The sequence below is a fragment of the Rhipicephalus microplus genome, chromosome 7, assembly GCF_043290135.1.
Source record: "Rhipicephalus microplus isolate Deutch F79 chromosome 7, USDA_Rmic, whole genome shotgun sequence".
Taxonomy (NCBI): Eukaryota; Metazoa; Arthropoda; class Arachnida; order Ixodida; family Ixodidae; genus Rhipicephalus; species Rhipicephalus microplus.
The window spans coordinates 122,008,691-122,027,773 of NC_134706.1; the positions used below are offsets into that span (position 1 = coordinate 122,008,691).

General features: G+C 47.7%; 1 protein-coding gene and 1 pseudogene across 1 annotated transcript; both read right to left on the reverse strand.

The window, feature by feature from the left end:
* On the reverse strand, positions 1 to 18,461 carry LOC119180391 (ubiquitin-conjugating enzyme E2 D4-like). The gene is made up of 4 exons (XM_037431582.2): positions 18,451 to 18,461; positions 16,227 to 16,469; positions 8,417 to 8,666; positions 1 to 633 (listed from the first exon to the last, which is right to left on the reverse strand). The coding sequence occupies exons 1-4, from the start codon at positions 18,459 to 18,461 to the stop codon at positions 382 to 384; spliced, it is 756 nt and encodes a 251-aa protein (XP_037287479.2). The 3' UTR covers positions 1 to 381.
* Positions 2,632 to 6,201, reverse strand: LOC119172882 (uncharacterized; annotated as a pseudogene).
* Positions 18,462 to 19,083: the final 622 nt, after the last annotated feature.

Here is a 19,083-nt window from a genome sequence, read left to right on the forward strand (position 1 = left end):
AAATCCTGAGACTTTTGTTTACTCGAAAGTCGTATCACGCCTGCAAGCTCTCGCTAAGTGAATAGATAGGCTTCTATGTAAAGGAGTGCAAGGCTGGTTGGTATTACAGAGAAAAAGGTGGCTCACGTTCCACCACCCAAGCAACCTGCTTTTTAACCAATCGAATTTTACGAGGAGCCTACGCACGAACGGCGACAGTGGCGTTTTATCTGTGTAGTTCTTCCTCAGAAAACGTTCCAGTTGTGTTATTTTAGTTCTCTGAGCTGGACAGTGTAGGCCACCCTACGTGCTTTTTTCCCGTCCTTTGCTTTTTCTTAGAGACACCCAAGGTGCGTGGTAGATGAGTTACTGTGCTCGAGTGACGATTTCGGTAACGTAGGCTCACTTCTTCGCGAACGCCATCGTCGAGAGCTTGGCGTTCCATATGAAGCGTTCGCGATTGTTCTTGTACTCGGCGGCAATGCCGTATTCGACAGTCGTGTCCAGGTTCGGGTTGCACATCAGCGAGCGAATGAAGGCCAGCACTTTTCCAACGGACAGCGACGGCGACCATTTCCACTTGAGCAGGTCCATGTGGACCTCACCGTCGGTGGTGCTGATGTTGGGGTGATAGATGGTGGTGAGGAAATTCACCTACGAAGTTCAAGTAGTCACAGTTGCAAAGAACTCCCACCGTTGAAGAGTGCGAGTGATTTATGGATGATTTCGTATCAACGAGTTTCAAAAAGTCATGTTGTTAAAAGTGTAACTAACATCCCGGTATGCCTGCGCGACTACAACAGATATAAGCAATCGTTTTACTATTGATTGATTGATTGATTGATTCACTGATTGATTGATTGATTGATTGATTGATTGATTGATTGATTGATTGATTGATTGATTATTTAATTATTGATTGATTGATTTGTTACTCAGTCTTGCACTGCGTAATGTGGTACTTCTACGGTATAAGAAATTAGGTATGCACATACAATGATTCTTTATAAAAAAACATGTGCCGTATTAAACTACGTTTACGACTAGTTAACTTAGCATATGTCAAAGTTGTTGTTTCTTCATCAGGAGGCAAGAAGGGCACAGAATTTATGAAAACTTAAATGAGAAACCCAAAACACAGCGAAATGGCAGCAGGGAGGAAAAACTTGAAGGACACTTCAGCTTCGCGAGCAAGGGTAAATTTATAAATTCTGCATGCTAATGACATCCCGAATTTGATGCGTAAAGCTTCATTGTAATTGACGAAGCTGTTTATGGTCTTGATTATCCCGGTTAAATAGTACCAGGATACTTTCGCTGTAACGACGCCCACCGCTGCTAGCAGATAGGTGCACATAAATCGGACAGATGCCACCACTCACTTCCAGCCCACCAAGTATACTAGCATTGTCACATGGACACCTTTAATCAGGATCAGTGTCGATCCGGATTAACCGCGATCCAAATTAGGTGCTGCTTCACGGTCACTTTTAATCATGATCAGGCGTGATCGAGATCAAGGCTATCGCGATCCGCGCATCGTTATGCGGCTGAGAGATTGCGATTTAGCAGTCGTCGGCACCCCCTGGCTGAGCTTGTTGGAAGCACAATAAACAAGAAAGTCGAGCAAATTCAATAACAACGCTATAAATCCGCTATATCTCATTAAAAATCAGAATTTAAACTGTTTCAACTGGACCAATATCTTAAATATAGCGTATGGTAACATTCGTATCGACCGCACGTACCTACAGGAGCAGCAGACGACAAGCACAGGGCCGTTGCCTTCCACGCTTAGTTCAACTGTCGCACCGTCAGAGCTGTTGAAGCCCCTCGAAGTGAACTTATTATGAGTGTCGCCAGCTTTTCGACTTCGTCGCAACGCACGCGCCCTTCGTGGTCGGATGAAAAGACGAAAACTCTATCGAATGATACATCTACGAAATGACCTTTGTAGTGGTACGCAACGTTTTTGACGTTTCAGTGGTTCTTGCGCGAATAAGATTGATGATAAAGGACTCTATTTGAATATGGTACGCTGAGTGTTGTTGGTGACATTTTTTATGGCACGCAAGCACCACCTGGTGCATTTCATCTGACCCAAGCTCGAACCGGATCAGCTTTGGCCGTCTATCAGTGGTCATAAAGTTGATCGCGATCAAGAAAACCATTCGAGATCACCCTAACCGCGAATAAAGGTGTCCGTGTAGCACTGGTATAAGGATCCTAGCGTATATGTGTCACTAAGATCAGCATGTCACTAGGTCAGCATGACTACTCGCCACCAGCCGACTAAAAATGAAGCTGTCAACGTAAGGCGAATGTCCCACAGATCATGTGCTATGCAATAAGGGCACTAGTTTGCCACCAGGATGCAAACGCATCTGATCAAGAAGCCCAAGGTTAGTTCTCAAGTGTTCTGCGATGGTTGTGCGTTCTCCGCAAGAAGAAGCTGCCCGTCGGGATTGTCAGCGGGAATAGCCGCGGGAACATCAATGCGATGTCGCTATCACCCAAAAGCTGGTGCAAGAGACGCCGAAGCTAAAAGCTGTCGAAGTTCAGAAGGTTCATAGCTTCTAGCTCGATGATGATGATTATCAAAACTTTATTACTCCCAAAAGAGGGGACCGGCCGAGACGTCGGTTACGCTGCTTATAGGAGGTCAGCGGGGATCCCTTGGGACACCGCGGCCTCCAATGCGCGTGAGATTACCCGGCGTTGCTGTGCCGAGTAAGTGATATGCAGAAGGGACTCCCATGTATCTTCTGTGTGCGAAGCGCCAGCGTACTGTGGGCCCATCTATGCCAAGTGTATGAGGGTGGCCGATCGTGAGCAGTATTTACAGTTTGGTGTCACGAGGTGTGGGTATATCTTGATATAAAGCCCGGGGTGGGGAAAGACACCTGTCTGTAGCTTGCGCCACAGGATGGCATCAGGTCGAGGGAGGTCTTTATCAGCTGGAGGATCGCGGAGATGGCCTAGTCTGTAGTGCTGTTGAATGTCTATGTAAGTAACCAAAGGAGTTAATTCTTCGCAGGCCTGGAAGGGTGAAGAATGATAAATGTGAGGTGTAAGGAACTCCCCCCCCCCCCCCCCTGGCAGTTGAGATCTCGGGCGAGAGTGTGTGCCTGCGCATTTTCCCTAAGGTATTCATGAGCTGGAGCCCAGATAAGAAAACGAGGTGAGACAGGCGGGGTGTGATGCTTTATGATTGAGTATGCCTGTGTAGAGATACGAACCGCGTCAAAATTACGGATGGTGAATTGAGAATCACTTACGATCATCTTGGTTATTGAGTCGGTCATTGCCAAAGCAATGGCAAGTCTTCGGCAACTGTTATATCGGTGGAGTGAATTACACTCCATGCCGTGGTCCACCCACGATGTGGGGCCAGGGCGAAAGCCACCATTCTTGGTCGATGTGGGTGTCGCGAGGCGTCTGTGTACGAGACATCGGAACGATTTCAGAGACGTTTCTGTAATTGGCGCGCTCGGTCAGCCCTACGATCCGCATGATGTTCAGGCTGAATGTGCTTGGGGATCGGAGGAATACGAAGACTGAGTCGTTGATCTGTCGGTACATTTTGGTAAGTGGTGGCCGCCCGCGTGAGGATGGGTCCAATTTGGTGCAATACAGCACGTCCCGCATGCGTGAGTGAGAGCCGCTGGTACTGGGACGTAAGGGTAGCTTTTATAAGGTCTTGACAATGTTCGACACCCCAAGAGCCATAAGTTTGGAGGTAGAAGTGGACATCAAGAGTTCTAAGGCGGTCGTGTATACCTTGCGAAGCCAAGTATCGAGGTGATCGAGATCAGTGCACATAAGGCGGAGGTAGGGAGCCACGTAGGTGGTGCGTGTGCCGCCGAATGCCTGAACCAGTCGAAGAAGGTTGGATTCGCGCATGACTGCATGCTTGTTGGCAACGCGCTTGAGAAGGTGACTAATTTCGTTGGCAGATCGGTCGATTCGCTGAAGAGTGGTAGAGTTGCCACCATTGGTCTGTAGGGGCAATCCTAAGATGCGGATATGATCTCGTTTGGGGAATTTGCATCCCCTGCACTTGGAGATTGATAGAGACCTGTTTGGGTTTGCGTCCCTGTGATCTGATAACAATGTATTCGGATGAGGTCGCCGAGCGGAACAGGCCTACCGCAATGAGATAGCTGTCCACGTGGTTAATTGCTGTTTGTAGGGTTTCTTCGATTTGGCCATCACTACCCCTTGTAACCCACAGGGCGATGTCATCTGCATAGAGTGTGTGATGCAGATTTGGGATGTCAGTCACAAGTTTGGGAAGTCCTAACAGTGCAACATTGAAGAGGAGTCGGGATAGCACGGAGCCTTGGGGTGTTCCACGGCTGCCGGGGGTGATGGTGGAAGGCTCTCCTTACACCGATGTCAAGTTGCACTTGGCGAATGGTTAGGAAATCCTTCACGTACGCTTACGTCCTGTTCCCCACTCCCAAAACCTGTAAATTCTGCAGGATGGCGGTGTGCTGTACATTATCAAAGGCTTTGGAAACATCTAGACCAACAATGGCTTCGGTGTCTAGAGAGCGGTTGTAGAGCACCTGGTGTTTGAGTAGGAGCATGATATCCGGTGCCACCAGGTGTAGGCAGAAGCGGAACATGGTGTCGGGAAGTAGATGATGATCCTCCAAGTAGCGAATAAGACGGGTCTGGACAACATGCTCAATCAATTCGCCTACACAGGATGTGAGGGAGATTTGACGCAAGTTTGCTAGCGTGGGGCTTTTCCCCGCTAGCAAACTTGCGAATAAGGATGAGGTTGGCAAGTTTCCAGCTCAGGGGCACGGTGCCTTGCTCCCAACATTGCTGCATATAGCCCGTGAGGGCTAGGATAGAGGAATAGTCTAGGTTTCGGAGCATGCAATTGGTGAATCGATCTGGACCAGCTGAGAATTTGTCTTGAGACGGTTTATTTCTGCCCACACCTCTGCTATATTGATGGGGGCATCAAGACGCATGTTATCATCCCCTTCATATGCAGGAAGAGGAATAACGGGTCCAGAACGAATATAGGTGTCAATGAGCTCTTGACGAAGGGAAGCGGATCAGCCAGAAAATTCACGCAATATACGTTCAAGTTGATATTTAGCTTGCCGTTTGCCACTGTCATGATCCAGCAAGTGACGCAGAAGTTGCCGTACGTTCTTAGAGTTCGGCGCCTTATCCATTTGGGGACAGATGTCATTCCAGTTATGATGGGTGAGTTCTATGGCGTAGTATTGAATGTTTGTGTGCACTCGAGCCATCCGGCGGCGGATGCCTTTATTCCATTTTGGGGCCTACAGAAGGGTCTCAAGTTTGCGTTTCCGCGCCCAAAGTTTGACGTAGTATCTGTCACAGCTAGGCACCGACTCCTCTATTTCGACATCCGTTGTGGCGTTCGCGACGTGCTGGAGGAGAGTAGCGGACCATGTGGAAATATCAGTAATACGTAAGCTGCGAGTTTCCAGATTCTTGGCGCTTAGTGCGAAATCGATCACAGTCAATCAGTCTGGCTGAACGAAAACGTTCACGTGTGGGCTCCTGGATGACTATTTCCAGAACATAATGGTCACTGCCGTAAGTTTCTTGTGTATTGCACCAGGCGGCATTTACTCCATGCCCCACGAAGGTGAAATCCAGTGTGGTGTCACGCGCCACTCCTCTAGCTCTACGTGTAGGATGTGCTGGGTCAGTAAGAAGGTTCAGGTGTAGTAAGTGTCACTCGTCACATAGAGGGGGCCTTTGGGGCAGTCGTAGTGGTAGCCCCATGATGAGTGGGAAGCGTTGAAGTCCCCCATTTATATTATGCGGCTGGTGCTGGGCTAGTTGTTGAACGCGGAGAAATAAGGGGCTGAATTCGACCCGGTGGTCTCGGGGTGGACTGTAGACGTTAAGCACAAGAAGACAGTGACCAGGTTTACGAGAAGGGTGGGGCAGCCTTTCGAAAAGTACGTGATCAGGGAAATTAGACCCAATATTATGGGGGATGGCATTCATGTTGCGCTTCACTAGAGTTGCCACTTAAGAGTTAGTGCGCCCCGACGTGTATGTCTTGTATCCGGCTAATTGAGCGTGCTTGCCACCCTCTTGAAGCGCTATGATTTCTGGACGATTGCGGGAGGCAAGAAACTGCTGAAGCACTCGACGCTTACGTGCGAAGCCCCGGCAGTTCCGCTGCCAGATGGTGGTGTTACGTGACCGGCCCGCCATTGTTAGGATAATAGTTTGTGCTGCCTGGCACCGAGGAAGAAGCTGGGTGTAGGGCAGAGTCGTAATATTTGCACCAACCGTCTAATCCTTTACTCAACGAGTCGAGTTCCTGGGTGAACTGCGCTGTCAATGTTTGAAATTATTTCTTCATGGTGTTTTCCAGAGCCGCTAAACGTTGGTCTGTGCGTGTTTCACTTATAGTCAGACCTGACGTAAGGCGCTCAATTTAGGCCTGCGTGTCACCCGGTTGTGTGCCACCCACCTCCTAGGCCTTTCGTTTTGTGGCTGTGATTGCCGATAATTCAGTGTCCATGGGGATGGATGTGGGTGTTTCTGTCATGGTAGGTGGATGTGAAAAAGCACCGTATACTATGCGCTGTTCTACTGTTGTAACTTTGTGCATAAGCTGTGTGACTACAGCAGTGAGGTGAGTAATGACTTTCCCAAGTGTGAAGTTTGAAGTCCCTCCCTGCATACTCACCGGCACCGCTGCAAAAGTTCCGGAAGCTGCAAGTCCACGTAGCTTCCCTGCCGGTAGACCTGGCAAAGTTGTAGCAGGGGTACGCACCCTCGAGCTGAACGATGGCCGCGGTGAATTGTGGGAAGAGTCGGCGTAAGGGGTGGGAACGAGGAAGAGCGGTCCCTATGATTGCGCTGAGTACTACCAGACCCAGCGACTGGAGCGTTTAAGGGTGACCCACCGTTGAGTCACTTGATCTTGTTGCTTGGAGTCTTCCTCCTGCCGGAGGGCCTCCCATTGGCGCCGCTTTATGATATACGGGGTCCTGTAGGTTTCCTTACAGCAGGTGTTTCCGGTAATATGCTGTTTTCCGCAAAGGCGGCACGTTGGAACGCATTCGTGATCACTGGTTGGGATGGCGATGGCGCAGCCCCGACACTTGACCACTGTACTGGCACACACATCAGCTCTGTGGCCTAGTTAACTGCCCCGGTAACACACTTCGAACTTCTTCTTGTACAGGTTGAAATGGTAACGGGCACTGCAGAGGTATATCCACGTAGGAACCTGAGGTTTCTTGGAGTTCAACAGCACGGTGATGTTGTTTCCCAGACGGCGAAAGTCAGCGATGGGGGGGGGGGGGGGGGGGTACGAGGATCTTTTAATTCTTCTTGGATACCTTGGCGGTCTAGGCAGTGGTCAACCCATCGAATCACACCACGTCTTTGACTTTCATCGGGTGCACAGTACACCGAAATTTCGTATTGGCGGGTGTCACTCAGCAATTCTTTGCGTCGCAGAAACCGTTCGGCTCATTCGATGGCTGGGGTAGAATAGGCGAATGTGTTCTGTTTGGGGTTTATTGAATGATTTATTCACCGCGAATTGAGGCTATGGGGAAGTTTGCTGCAGCGCAGACCACTTCGAACAATTGAAAGTTGGTAATCTCAGAGAGTAGGAGTCCTCCCCTGGGGTGGGCGATGAGCTTGAGGGCATCGCTGGGCAGCCGAAGCTGCTTAGAAGACACCGAGTTGAGGGCTAATCGCCGCCCACGTTGGCGTGGTGCGAGCGAACGCTCGATCGCTGTGGCGTCATCATTCGTGGCAATTCAGTCCGTCCTGGGTGTCAGATCGTCCGTCCTGGGTGTCAGAAGCCGGGAGGATGGCGGTCCCTGTTGATGTACGGGCTTCGCGGCTCTTGTTCACTTGCGTAACCCGTTCGCTGGCTTCAAATTTATTCGGCGTAATTTCCGTGCCCGCGATGATCACCTTAATGGCACACCGGCCGCACGCAAGCGCGCTCGATGCTCAGCGCAGCAGGCGGCGAGAGATAACGAGCGCGACACGGCATGTTAAGCTTCACTAGCCGGGGGCGTGGAGGCATGGAAAACATGCCAAAAAAGACTTGAAATAGGTCGATTTACGTCGAAGTAGGTTTCCGCAGATTAGTGGAAACGTCAGGAATCAGCTGGTATCGATGCGAATTCACTAAGATGAGAATTTCCGGGGATGCGCGTGAAAACGTATGGAGCCCATGTAGAGCACGATTAACTCGGCTACCGAGACGGTAGTGCCCCCTTCTAGCTCGAGAAGCTGAGCTCAACGTGACCACCTTGTATCTAACGTTAAGTTTAAAACTGTGCAAGGTGAATCGGCGGATTCATCAGCTTTCGCGACATGAAGTCCGAGAATCTGGGGTGATTGCGAAATTATATTCCGGTGATTAGATATAAGCTTCACGCGTTTTAGCACGTACCTTTGGAGCTCCGAGAGGATAGTGTCTCGGAAGCTGGATGCGCAGATGAAACAGTCCACCCTCGTATGGACTGCCCTCGGGTCCCAAAATGACGGCATTCCAGCGGTACGGGTTTGTGGGGTCGATCAGGCCCGCCGTGCACTGTTTGTGCGGATCGGCTTGAACGTCTTCGAGTTCCCTCATGATGCGTTTGATGCTCGCCCTCTGCGTTGCCTTCATGCGATCGTCATCGGAAGCTCCCTCGGCCATGCTGTCAAAAGAAAAAAACACATGGTTTAAAGATGTCAAATTTGCAGAACAAGTCAGAGACAGCTCTCTAAAGGCTGACCCGTCACGAGTTACTCAGTACAAGACAACAGCAATGAAGTAATAAACAAGATGGTTAGTTGCAATAATCGGTCTACGTTCATTATTCAAGAATTAGGATGAAGCAAACTGATCACGCGAATGATATAGAGGTGCACAGGACTGCCCTTTCGGCATACTGATCAAATGACTCGCGATATAGCAAAATCGTACCACATCCGTAAGAGGAGAGTGCGCGTTTCTGGACGCGTAGCGCTTTTGATAACTTATAAAAGACATATCGTGGAGAAAATTCTTCCGATAACTAATCATGGCCCCACTTTTATTGTGCGCCTTGCTCTGCTACGCGTGTGCGTAAAACCATGTATTGTGTATATGCTTTTGTTTTTGTTTTTCAGGCTAATAAAGAATTGCTTATCAGTGTAAGCGCTGTCCTATTCAATTCTACCGTCCACATCCTTGGTGCCCTGCGTCCTAATTTTTTTGGAATAAGATACACTAAACGTGGCCCAAACATTGGAAACAGAAAGGGATGTCTCAAGGTTTAAGATGTATATGCCTAACATGGCTCGAAGCCACTTTGTTCTACGTCTTCTGAGTCAACGGTATTGAACCCTCCCTACTCCCTCTACAGCTTCGTGCACATGACGTGATGCGGCAGTTACTCCAAAATCGGTCAGCTTTTTTCTAGGTGACAAAATCGTGCGCTGACATTTCATGAAGTGTCACAATGACGCACAATTGCCTATATTGGAAATTACGATGTCAAATTCAAAGAAACAGTGCGTCATCTGGAAGGGCGTGACCTTTCGTAACACTAGTGCTCACACCGACGCCGTCGATGGTCACGTCTCGTCGTTGACTAGGCCACACGTGCAATGAGAAGATATGCTAACGTTTGTAGGCAGCTTCCGTTATTCGGTACCGAGACACAAACGCTGTCGAGTTCCATATTCGTAAACGCGATACGCAGCTCTTCAAATTTAAACCCGTCGTTGAAATATTCGCTCTGTTCCCAGGTTTACAGATATGGGTGTAGCGGTTCGCCAGCATTTAGTAGCATTTTAAAAGTCACAAGTCTCCAGAGAGGAACGTTTCTCGTAGTTAAGTACGGAGCACATTAGGAGCCTGGGCTGTGCCTTAAGTCATCTTATGCCGTCGCTTAACGTCACACAGGTGAAACCGCGTACAGATTAGCCGTGTATATTATAGTGTAGCAAGGAAGCAGAAGTTAGAATTGAGAGGGAAAGCCGAAAAAGAACGGGGTACACGGTGTAAGCACATAGCTTGCCAATTACGGCGTCACGCAAGTGAAACCAGGCATAGAACAGCCTTGTATAGCATAGTTAGTAAGGGTGTGGGAAAGGGAAGTCAGGGCAAAAAGAAGTGATGTGAGGGGGAAATGAGACAAAGGTCAAATCATAGCATAGCTATTGTAGTATAGAATAGTCATGTGTAATAGATAGTGCAGCAAAGGGTAGGAAAGAAAAGTGACGGTTAGGACGGAAAGTGTAAGGCATAGCACAACCTTGCATAGTACATTGTTGCAATGGGGTCTGAAAACGCTGTGTGAGCGAGAAGGAGGAAAGTGAGGGAGTGAGACGATAAATGAATACAGGAGAGGACACTTCAGCAAGGACACCAAGCAGTTTGCACGTTCGCAATGCCAACGAGCACTTGCCCGCAACCGCAAGCGTCGCCGAATGGCTGGTAAATCACTGCAGCGCATTGCCTACACCTTTCACGCTGAGTGCGACTGCATAAATCTTTCGTTTCATGGCACTTACATTTAGTTGTTTTTTTCTTCTTCATCGTGCACTTGCTGTCTTGGCACTTGAGATACCACCTATGGCACTGAATTGCATACACATTCACGAGTCACTTCGACTTTGCTTGGGATGTTGCTGAAGTCTCTGTCACCAAATAGCGCTACTTGTGGAGATGGCCCAGTTTAAAAAACTCCCAAGCATTTTCCCGAGGGTGAACATGGTTAAGTGCGAATACACGGGGTGATTCTATGAGAGGTATTTGTTATTTCGCACTATTATATTTATTAATCACACTACGGTGCCTTTATGGTTTAATGGTTTCTGGGAATCGCAATTTGATCACACGGGGGAGTTTACGTTAACTCACTGGCGAATGCTAACGGATTTTCACTTTACTCCTCCTCACAACCCGCTCTCGACGGGAGACTGAGAGAGAAGGCGGGCGCGCGAGAGAGAGGGGTGCGCGCGCAGCTGCTGCGAGCGAGGAGAGCGGAGGAGCGAGCGAAGGGCGAGGGGCTATAAGGCGCGTTACTGACACCGATATCAGCGTCGCGTCCGTGGCTTATTCGGTAGAGCGTCACGCTGCGGCCCGCCAAGTCCTCTTTCTTTTAAAGATAGAGAGAAGACTGCGGACGCCGCCGACGGCGGTGGATGGTTTGGGGTCGCTTATAAAGTGTATTCACACTTAATAGTGTTTCCCAATAGCGAAGATATATCCCCTATAGTGTGATCCTTGCGGTATTAAACTGTTTTATGTTGCCTGTTTGCAAAAGCTACAGCAAATTCCACTATAAGAATGCTCGCATCAATGGCAGCGGTGATAGCAGGACCACTCCCTCCTCTCTGCAGCGACTGACTCGACAAGTAAAACTATGCTACAACCACGACGTCGGTGGTACCGCAGCCCAGTGTAACCTTATGATGTGGACACTAATGTCAATGGCGTTATCTCGCATCATTATCTCGCAGTGGCACATTGTGGGCCTTCAAGTCGAGACTAACTGCGGCGGCGATGTGGTATTTAGTTTCGGTTTCATTCTAAGGTAGTTTCGGTTTCATGCAAAGTATTTTCGCTCTTAGGGGGCGCTACCCTGTGTATATATGCGCGGCATTGTATCTAATAATGGAATTCCTGTTTGGCTACCAGCTGTAGCATACCTCTTGACGGCCGGCGCTTCGGCGCCGTGCCCTGTGTTCTCCGTTCCCCCCTTCCCCCTTTGTTCTCCGTGCCCTGTATTCTTTATGGCCTGGCATCTTGAATAATTTGGCGAGCTGAGCCACCATCTTGAACCGGGTGCGACGACATGACGTCGACTTGTGCTCCAAATACCTGTAGCAACGCACCGTCAACGCGCTCCTCCTCCCTCGCTACGTCAAGCGCCTTCTGTAGAGAGAAGTCCTTCCCCATCTTAAAGAAAATCTTTAAAATCTTTGGAGGTGCCGCGACGTGATGCCATAGACGATCTAGTCGAAAGCGAGGATATCGCCCGCCGTGCCGCATTCACGAAACTTGGCTATTCGGCGTACCTCGTGAATAAATCCCGCCGCCGACTTGTCTGGTCCCTGACGCAGAGCTTTGAAGTGGGCACGCAGACACGCCGCGACCAGTTGAGGGTCAATGCCAGTTTCAACCAAGTTAAAGAACTACTTGTTGACAGTGCGGTCATAAATATTTTTGATAACAATCTTCCGCTGGTGGTTACCACTGATACATCCGATGTCGGCATCGGACCAGTGCTTCAAAAACATAGAGATCAGCTGCTTACTGTTGCTTTTGCATCTAAAACATTGTCTCCGGCAGAACGCCGGTATTCAGCAAGGAAGCGCGTAGCTCTTGCTTGTTTGTTGACGGTAGAAAGATGGCATGTGTATCTCTGAGGTCCGCATTTCACATTACAGACTGACCATTATGCTTTATCTAGTTTACTGTCTGCTGGCGCGGTGGGGCGACGCCCCTTGCGAATTTCACGATGGTGCGCCAGGCTTTTATATTTTAACTTTTCTGTACAATATTACAAAGGTGCCGATAATGTCGTTGTGGAAGCATTATCTCGGCTACCAGTCCAGCTTCCGCCAGCACAGACGCCGGAAGAAAAGAAAGTTTCTTTGTTTGCTGCATGCCTAAATAAGGACGAGTTACAGGCAGTCACTGCTAATGACAGTATCTTCCAGCAGCTTAATAATACATTTCTGAGGGTTGGCCTAAGAAGAAGCATGTGACTTCAGTACTTGAACTTACATTGCAGTGAATTACGAAGTGTCTTATGGCAATGGGCTCATTTTCCACGGGGAACGTGTTACGGTTCCAGAAACTTGAAGGGGGCAATAATACAGTTAGCCCACGAAAGTCATCCAGGCATAATCCGTACAAAGCAGCTGCTTTGTGACAGGTTTGGTGGCCATGTCTTGACAAACAAGTGGAAAGTGTGGTTTCGGCATTGTTACATCTGTCAGGCTGCCGACAAGTCAGCGAAACCTGTCTTTGCACCCCTACAACTAGTTTTTTTTCTAAAAAACTGTGGAAGAAGTTAGGCATGAACATTATTGGTCATCTTTCAAATTTTTTCTTAGATTGTCGCTTTGCAGTCCCTTTAATTCACTGTTACTCCAAACGGCCAGCGGTTTGTTTCATTCGAGACGTTTCGACTGATGCAGTCACCACCTTCTTGACTTCCGTCTTCTGCCGTGAAGGTTTTACAGCATGCTTAGTAACAGCAAACGCTCCCCAGTTCAAGTCTCATCAGTTTGAAACTTTTCTTTCCAAACGAGGTATTCAGCACCTCTGTTCTTCCAGCTACTATCCTCAAGCCGATTGCCAGGTTGAGTGGATTAACAGGGTTTTAAAGGGTACATTCAACTAGCCCAACTAGAACAACGTCCTCAAAAAAGCAATTACAGAGTACTTGGGTACTTCCCGTTTTTCTTCTCTGGCAATTACGGGATCGTCTCCCGCGATGTTGCTTCATAAGCGGCCTTCTACTTCTCAGTCCTTTTCGTACAATACCATAAAGACGCGAGTGTTTCATAGGCAGAAGTACATGAAGAATTATGTCGATCAGAAGCGAAGAGCCAGACCTTCAGTCATTCAGGTTGGCCAAAAGTACGTGTTCCAGGGAAAAAACACAAGTACAGAGGTCCGTTTACCGTTATGACTGCGGAGGGATCCCAGGCATTTAGGCTCAGTGATGAATCGGTTTGGAATGCTTCTAAACTTGTAATCGTCCATTCCGAACGGAAACCACCTTCTCACTTGCACTATTCGATGCCTTCGTAGAACAAGTCACAATACTCTGTGTCGGTTCCACGACTGGTTTCTCTCCTTTTTCCTGCAGCATCACTATCTTTCCCTGGGGGAGAATGATATTCAGGCAACGGTTTCTAGCCCATCTGTGGTGCCCAGCCACCATGAAGTGTTACCGTGCACCTAACACGCTTCAGAGTCCTCAGACTCTTCTCATGCTCTTTATCAATACTTAACTGACGAGCCTGCAGTCTCTATGCCAGTATCCTTCCTAACACTAATGGACATGCTTCCGAACCTTCAGGTTGCCATGTTTCGCGTCAGGGTTCTCCGTCCCCAGCTACAACTGAGAGAAGCCTAAGCGAGTCGTTGGTCTACTCTAGTTATTCCTCTACGCTCTCAGCTGTACCTGAGCAGTGCGTAAGCAAGACAGTAGCCTCATCCTCCCATACAGAACTTGCCGCTTCGCAAGACAGTACTTCAGAGCACAAGGAGCTTCGGCGTTCTAAACATTCGTGTAAGAAACCATCCAGGTTTAAGGACTTCGTGTCCTAAATTCTTGGTCTTACTCGTATGTTGGAGTCTGTACCATACGTGTGCATTGTTGTGTGTATGCTGCGCATTTATTTATTGTATAAGCGTTAAGTCGACCACTTGGTACACTGGTATGTTGTGTTTTTTGTTATATGTTGTTTGAATAAGCGCTTTCAGCCATGGTGCGCTGCGTACATAGCTACGCTTTTCTTTTCTCCTTCTCATGACACTTCTCTCTCTTCAATTGGTTACTTTACAACAAAAGGAGGGGGGAGTCTAAGGTTGTTAATACAGTAGTTCAAGGGCGTACAAGTTCTATGTGCCATACCACTCCTCTAAAATTGTATATGGTTATACATGCTACTTTTGTACCATTATTAATTCTGATAATAATTCGAAATAACGATAATAGCCTACTATAATGATTGTATAAGGATCTTAGAGCCGCATGTCCTTTCCATTCAAGGGGGGGGGTGCTGATGTGGTGTGTTGGCTAGTTTCGGTTTCATGCAAAATATTTTCGCCCTTAAGGGGCGCTACCCTGTGTATACACGCACGGCATTCTATCTATTAAATGAGTTCCTGCTTGGCTACCAGCTGCTGCATACTTCTTGACGGCCGGCACTTCGGCACCGTGCCCTGTGTTCTCCGTGCGTCGCGGCCGACGCACGATACTACAACTGCGACGAATATCTCTGCCTTTAGGAGCTGTCCTTTGCCCCCGAGTAACAAAGGCCTGTAAAATGATTACCTCCATGATGGTCCTCTTGAAGTGCATGGTATGCCGGCACTCAAAAGCTAATGGAGTAATAATATATAGAGACATAATTTTTAGGAAAAACTTCCTAGAATGGAAGATAAGGTTCTTTCGCGCACGCTTCTGTTATACTTCATAGAGGTCATTCATACTCTATCTTCCGCTTTTGCGTTTGTTGCAGCTATCGTCGAGGCGCTATGCCCATCGGCTAAAATAGATATTACGTCACTAGAGATGTCACGGACTTTACAATAGAATAGATCGTACATGCAAATGTCGTCAACACCTCACTCTTGGACACGTGCTTCATCATTGCCAGCTGGAGTGTGAACCCCTTCAAAAAAGTTTTTAGCTTTTGCGAAAAACCGTGGCATCATGTAAGTATGAAGGCACCCATTTCAGTGTATTTTATAACGTTCACCTTGTTCTGGCCCTGTTAAAGTCGTGAACACCTCTTCAGCTATACCTTTCACCGTTTCAAAATACCGCGTAGTTGACTATGAGTGGAACTTCGTGTCCATCTCGTTGATATTGCATAGCTGACGAGCGCAAACTCGTGAAGAGGATAATAAAACACCGTCGTCTCACACTCCTCCTTGCGCGGAGATCTCAACAGTGGGCCGCGTTGACGCACGAGACAATCATCTGAACCGGGCAAAAAAATTTGCATTCAAGACAAAAAACGAGGTGTCAGAATTTTTGTGCGCAATCCAGTCCTTCAATTCTACCTGCTTTCCGACTTACTGCCCGTTTTAGCGGTTACTTGGAATTTTTTTGCTGGGTGTTCTAAAACGGCACCCAACAGAAGCAAATCACAGTTCTCTTTGCAATGACTCTGAAATTTTCTTCTTTGGGCTACCCTACCCTTAGTTTCATCCCTTAGTCAAGGACCAACGCAGAACGCCTTTTATTGACCACCGTTTGTTGCCCAAAATAAACAAAACTGACAATACTAGCCGCTACTGAAATTTTCGAACTGAAATGCGCAAATCCCTACACGTTCTCAGACATCCTAACTCGCTAAAAACAAAACTCACTCAAGGGCAAAACACACCAGCAGGACGTCCTGCCTTCCAGCCTTTTTCTTGTTTGAATGTTGCTTCACGCCTATTTAGATATTCAAGTACAGTAAATTTCAAGCAGCCCAAAATTCTGTGTTGAACACTGCGCGTGATCCATACAACGGCATATGAGCCCCATTACCTGTGGTACGGGTGCCTTTCCTGGGAATGTGCCATGCCCCGGCTCGTAAAGTCGCTGACAAACGGCTCTGTCGAGCGGACACGGGCCACGCGACCTCCTAGGACACGTCTCGAGAGGCACGCTTGGTCGGCAGAGCCCGTGACTGCCGCCTGCTGCCACCTTGCCCTGCTCGCACCGAATTTGGTGGTGATGATGTGGTTCAAATGATGGTGATGGTATATGGAGTTTAATGGTACAATGACTCTTTGATGGCAAAAGAGCACCATTACATGAGACAAAAGATGTGGGCGATGGGTATGGTGACTGGTTGTATGGGGGCCTAATTACACTCGCCCTAAAGGTGGGTAAAACATATAGGCTATAAAATCATAAGAGTGGCATAAAATGCGTGCAATCAAAATTAGAGGCAAAGGGTTATGCTGCAAAAGAGATATGATAGAGCACAAGTGTCTTTCAATCTCCCTTGCGTCCAAGGGCGGCGATACAGGTGCTTTATATTGTATCAACCAAAGCAGAGACCTCTTTTCAGTGGTGATGGGTTTCAAAGGGTGAGATGTGGATGACTATTTCTATGCTCTAATATGACACATGTCCACAAGTGATTATTATAATGATGATATCCCTTTTCTGATGCCAATCACCCACAGAGAGGGATGGGCCCTGAACAAGTCGTGTTGCGTAAGAAGGAGGCGGTACATACAATACGCGGAAAATAATAGTAACAGTTCAGAACGAGAATGACGAAACCTTTAAATGTTGATTATATTATTATTTATATTCACAGGAGCATTTTACCGCTTACAAAGGAACCCTTGCACAATGGCGCTGCAAAAGATTCCTCAACAAGTTGACAGTAAAGCGACAGGTTGTTAACGCGAGAGCGTTAAGGAGTTTTTTCGCAGAAATAGTGGTATAGGCGTCGGTGTCAGTGAAGGTGTCGTTGAGTGTGAGCGATAAATCATTATCTTGTCAGAGAAAAAAACCCAGGAAAATAAAAATAAAATAAATAGGAAGAAACTTCGGGTGCGTGTGTGCTGCGGTTAGTTCATCTTTTTCAGGTGTAAATTTTCTGCGCACCAATGCGAGCATCTTCATTGCAGAAGCTTCCACGATATTAGTGGCCATCAAACATATAAAAGAAGTAAAACTGTCAAATGCTGTGATATATACTGATTCTCTAAGCATGGTACCAGCTTTGAAATCTCTTAAAAAACACACGAATCTTATTCTCGTTTCTGTCAACTGACTTCTATGTGCGATCTATGCACAGTATCAGTCAGTCGTAGTCGGCTGGGTGCCGGGGCATAGCTGTTTCCGCCCACGAGAATACCACCGTCAATACATTTATAGCTGTCCCCGCACTTGACCTCAAACCCTTCAATAATCGAAAGCACTGCAATTATTGGCAGCATTTATTGGATATATGCAAAGAAAAAATTGGCAGATTCAACGTACAGTGCGAATCAATGATCTGCGAAGCACGAATGAGAAATGTTGATAGGTCAGTTAAAATTAGCACAACGTTACGAGGTGGAGGTAAATGATGCCGTACATGACTTCCCTATCATGATTACCATGTTTTGATGCGTCATATACCTTCGTCATCTATTCACGTCACGTGATACCAAATTTAGTATATGTGGAGCTCGCGAAACGGCCGCAATCACGTTATGAGTGTGGTATGTCGTCATGTTCTTTCATGATACGCACGTCAGTATTATCACGTTTGCACCCAATCATATATTTCGTCATTCATTGACGTCATATAACACCAAATTTGGTATATGTGGAGCTAGCAAAACGGCCGCGAGCACATCATGAAGGGCCCAACATGCTCCAATGTTGCGTTGACGCGCGCGCACGCTGGGCACCGCGACGCTACGTTAGCAAACCGCAAGCACTCCTTAGTATGCCGCCAGGCGCGACCAGCATCCGTCGCCACAGCCAGATAGCAACCGGCGCGAAATCCGACATGCTGCATTTCGCACCGATGCGTTACCCAGACAACACTGCATCTCCCTTTTTTTTCGTGACGGCGGACGCGCTGAAACGCACATGCTTCATAGCAACGCCGCGCAGCGTGCGCCTGCAAGTATATGGCAAGACCGGCGCCTGGCGTGGCAATGCCGGCGTAAAGTGACGAAATGAACGCTCGCGAGCACGCGCATCGCGTCACGTTTAAATGTTTTGGCGCCTTGACTGTGGCAAGTAGTCATATTCTCACATGACCCGCATCTTACGATTTCCATGTTTGCACCAGTCACATACCTTCATCATTCATTGGCGTCACGTATACCAAATTTGGCATATGTGAAGTAACGAAACGGCCGCGAGCGCATCACGAGTGTGGCATGTAGTCATGTTCTTACATGACACGCATATCGTTATTATCATGTTTGGATGTTTCATTTACCTGTGTCGTTCGTTCGCGTCATGTAATACCTTGTATGGTGCATGTGAAGCTAGCGAAACAGCCGCGAGCGCATCATGAGGGTGGCATGGAGTCTTTTTGTTACATGACACGCATGTCATAATTTTCACGTTAAGGTTTGTCGCTTGTGTTCGCCATGCAATCAGGTCATACCATACCAGTTTTTCAACATGCCATGTGAACGAAAGCACCACGAAAGCTGCAGGACGAAGAAATGAAAATCATGACATTCATGACATACGTGTCATGATTTTCATGTTATGACTAACCAGACATGTTCTTCATGCAGGCATTCTATGCCATACCAAGTTTGGTATCGATAGCATTATCGAAACGTCCAGGAGAGCTAAAAGTCGCAGGCGGCTAGATAGATAGATAGATAGATAGATAGATAGATAGATAGATAGATAGATAGATAGATAGATA

Excerpts from the sequence above, each read along its gene's own strand:
- LOC119180391 (XM_037431582.2), bottom strand. Across the intron at positions 8,667-16,226 it reads GAAAGGCACCCGTACCACAG|CATGGCCGAGGGAGCTTCCG; the intron begins GTAATGGGGCTC and ends TTCTTTTGACAG. Across the intron at positions 634-8,416 it reads ATCCTCTCGGAGCTCCAAAG|GTGAATTTCCTCACCACCAT; the intron begins GTACGTGCTAAA and ends TGAACTTCGTAG.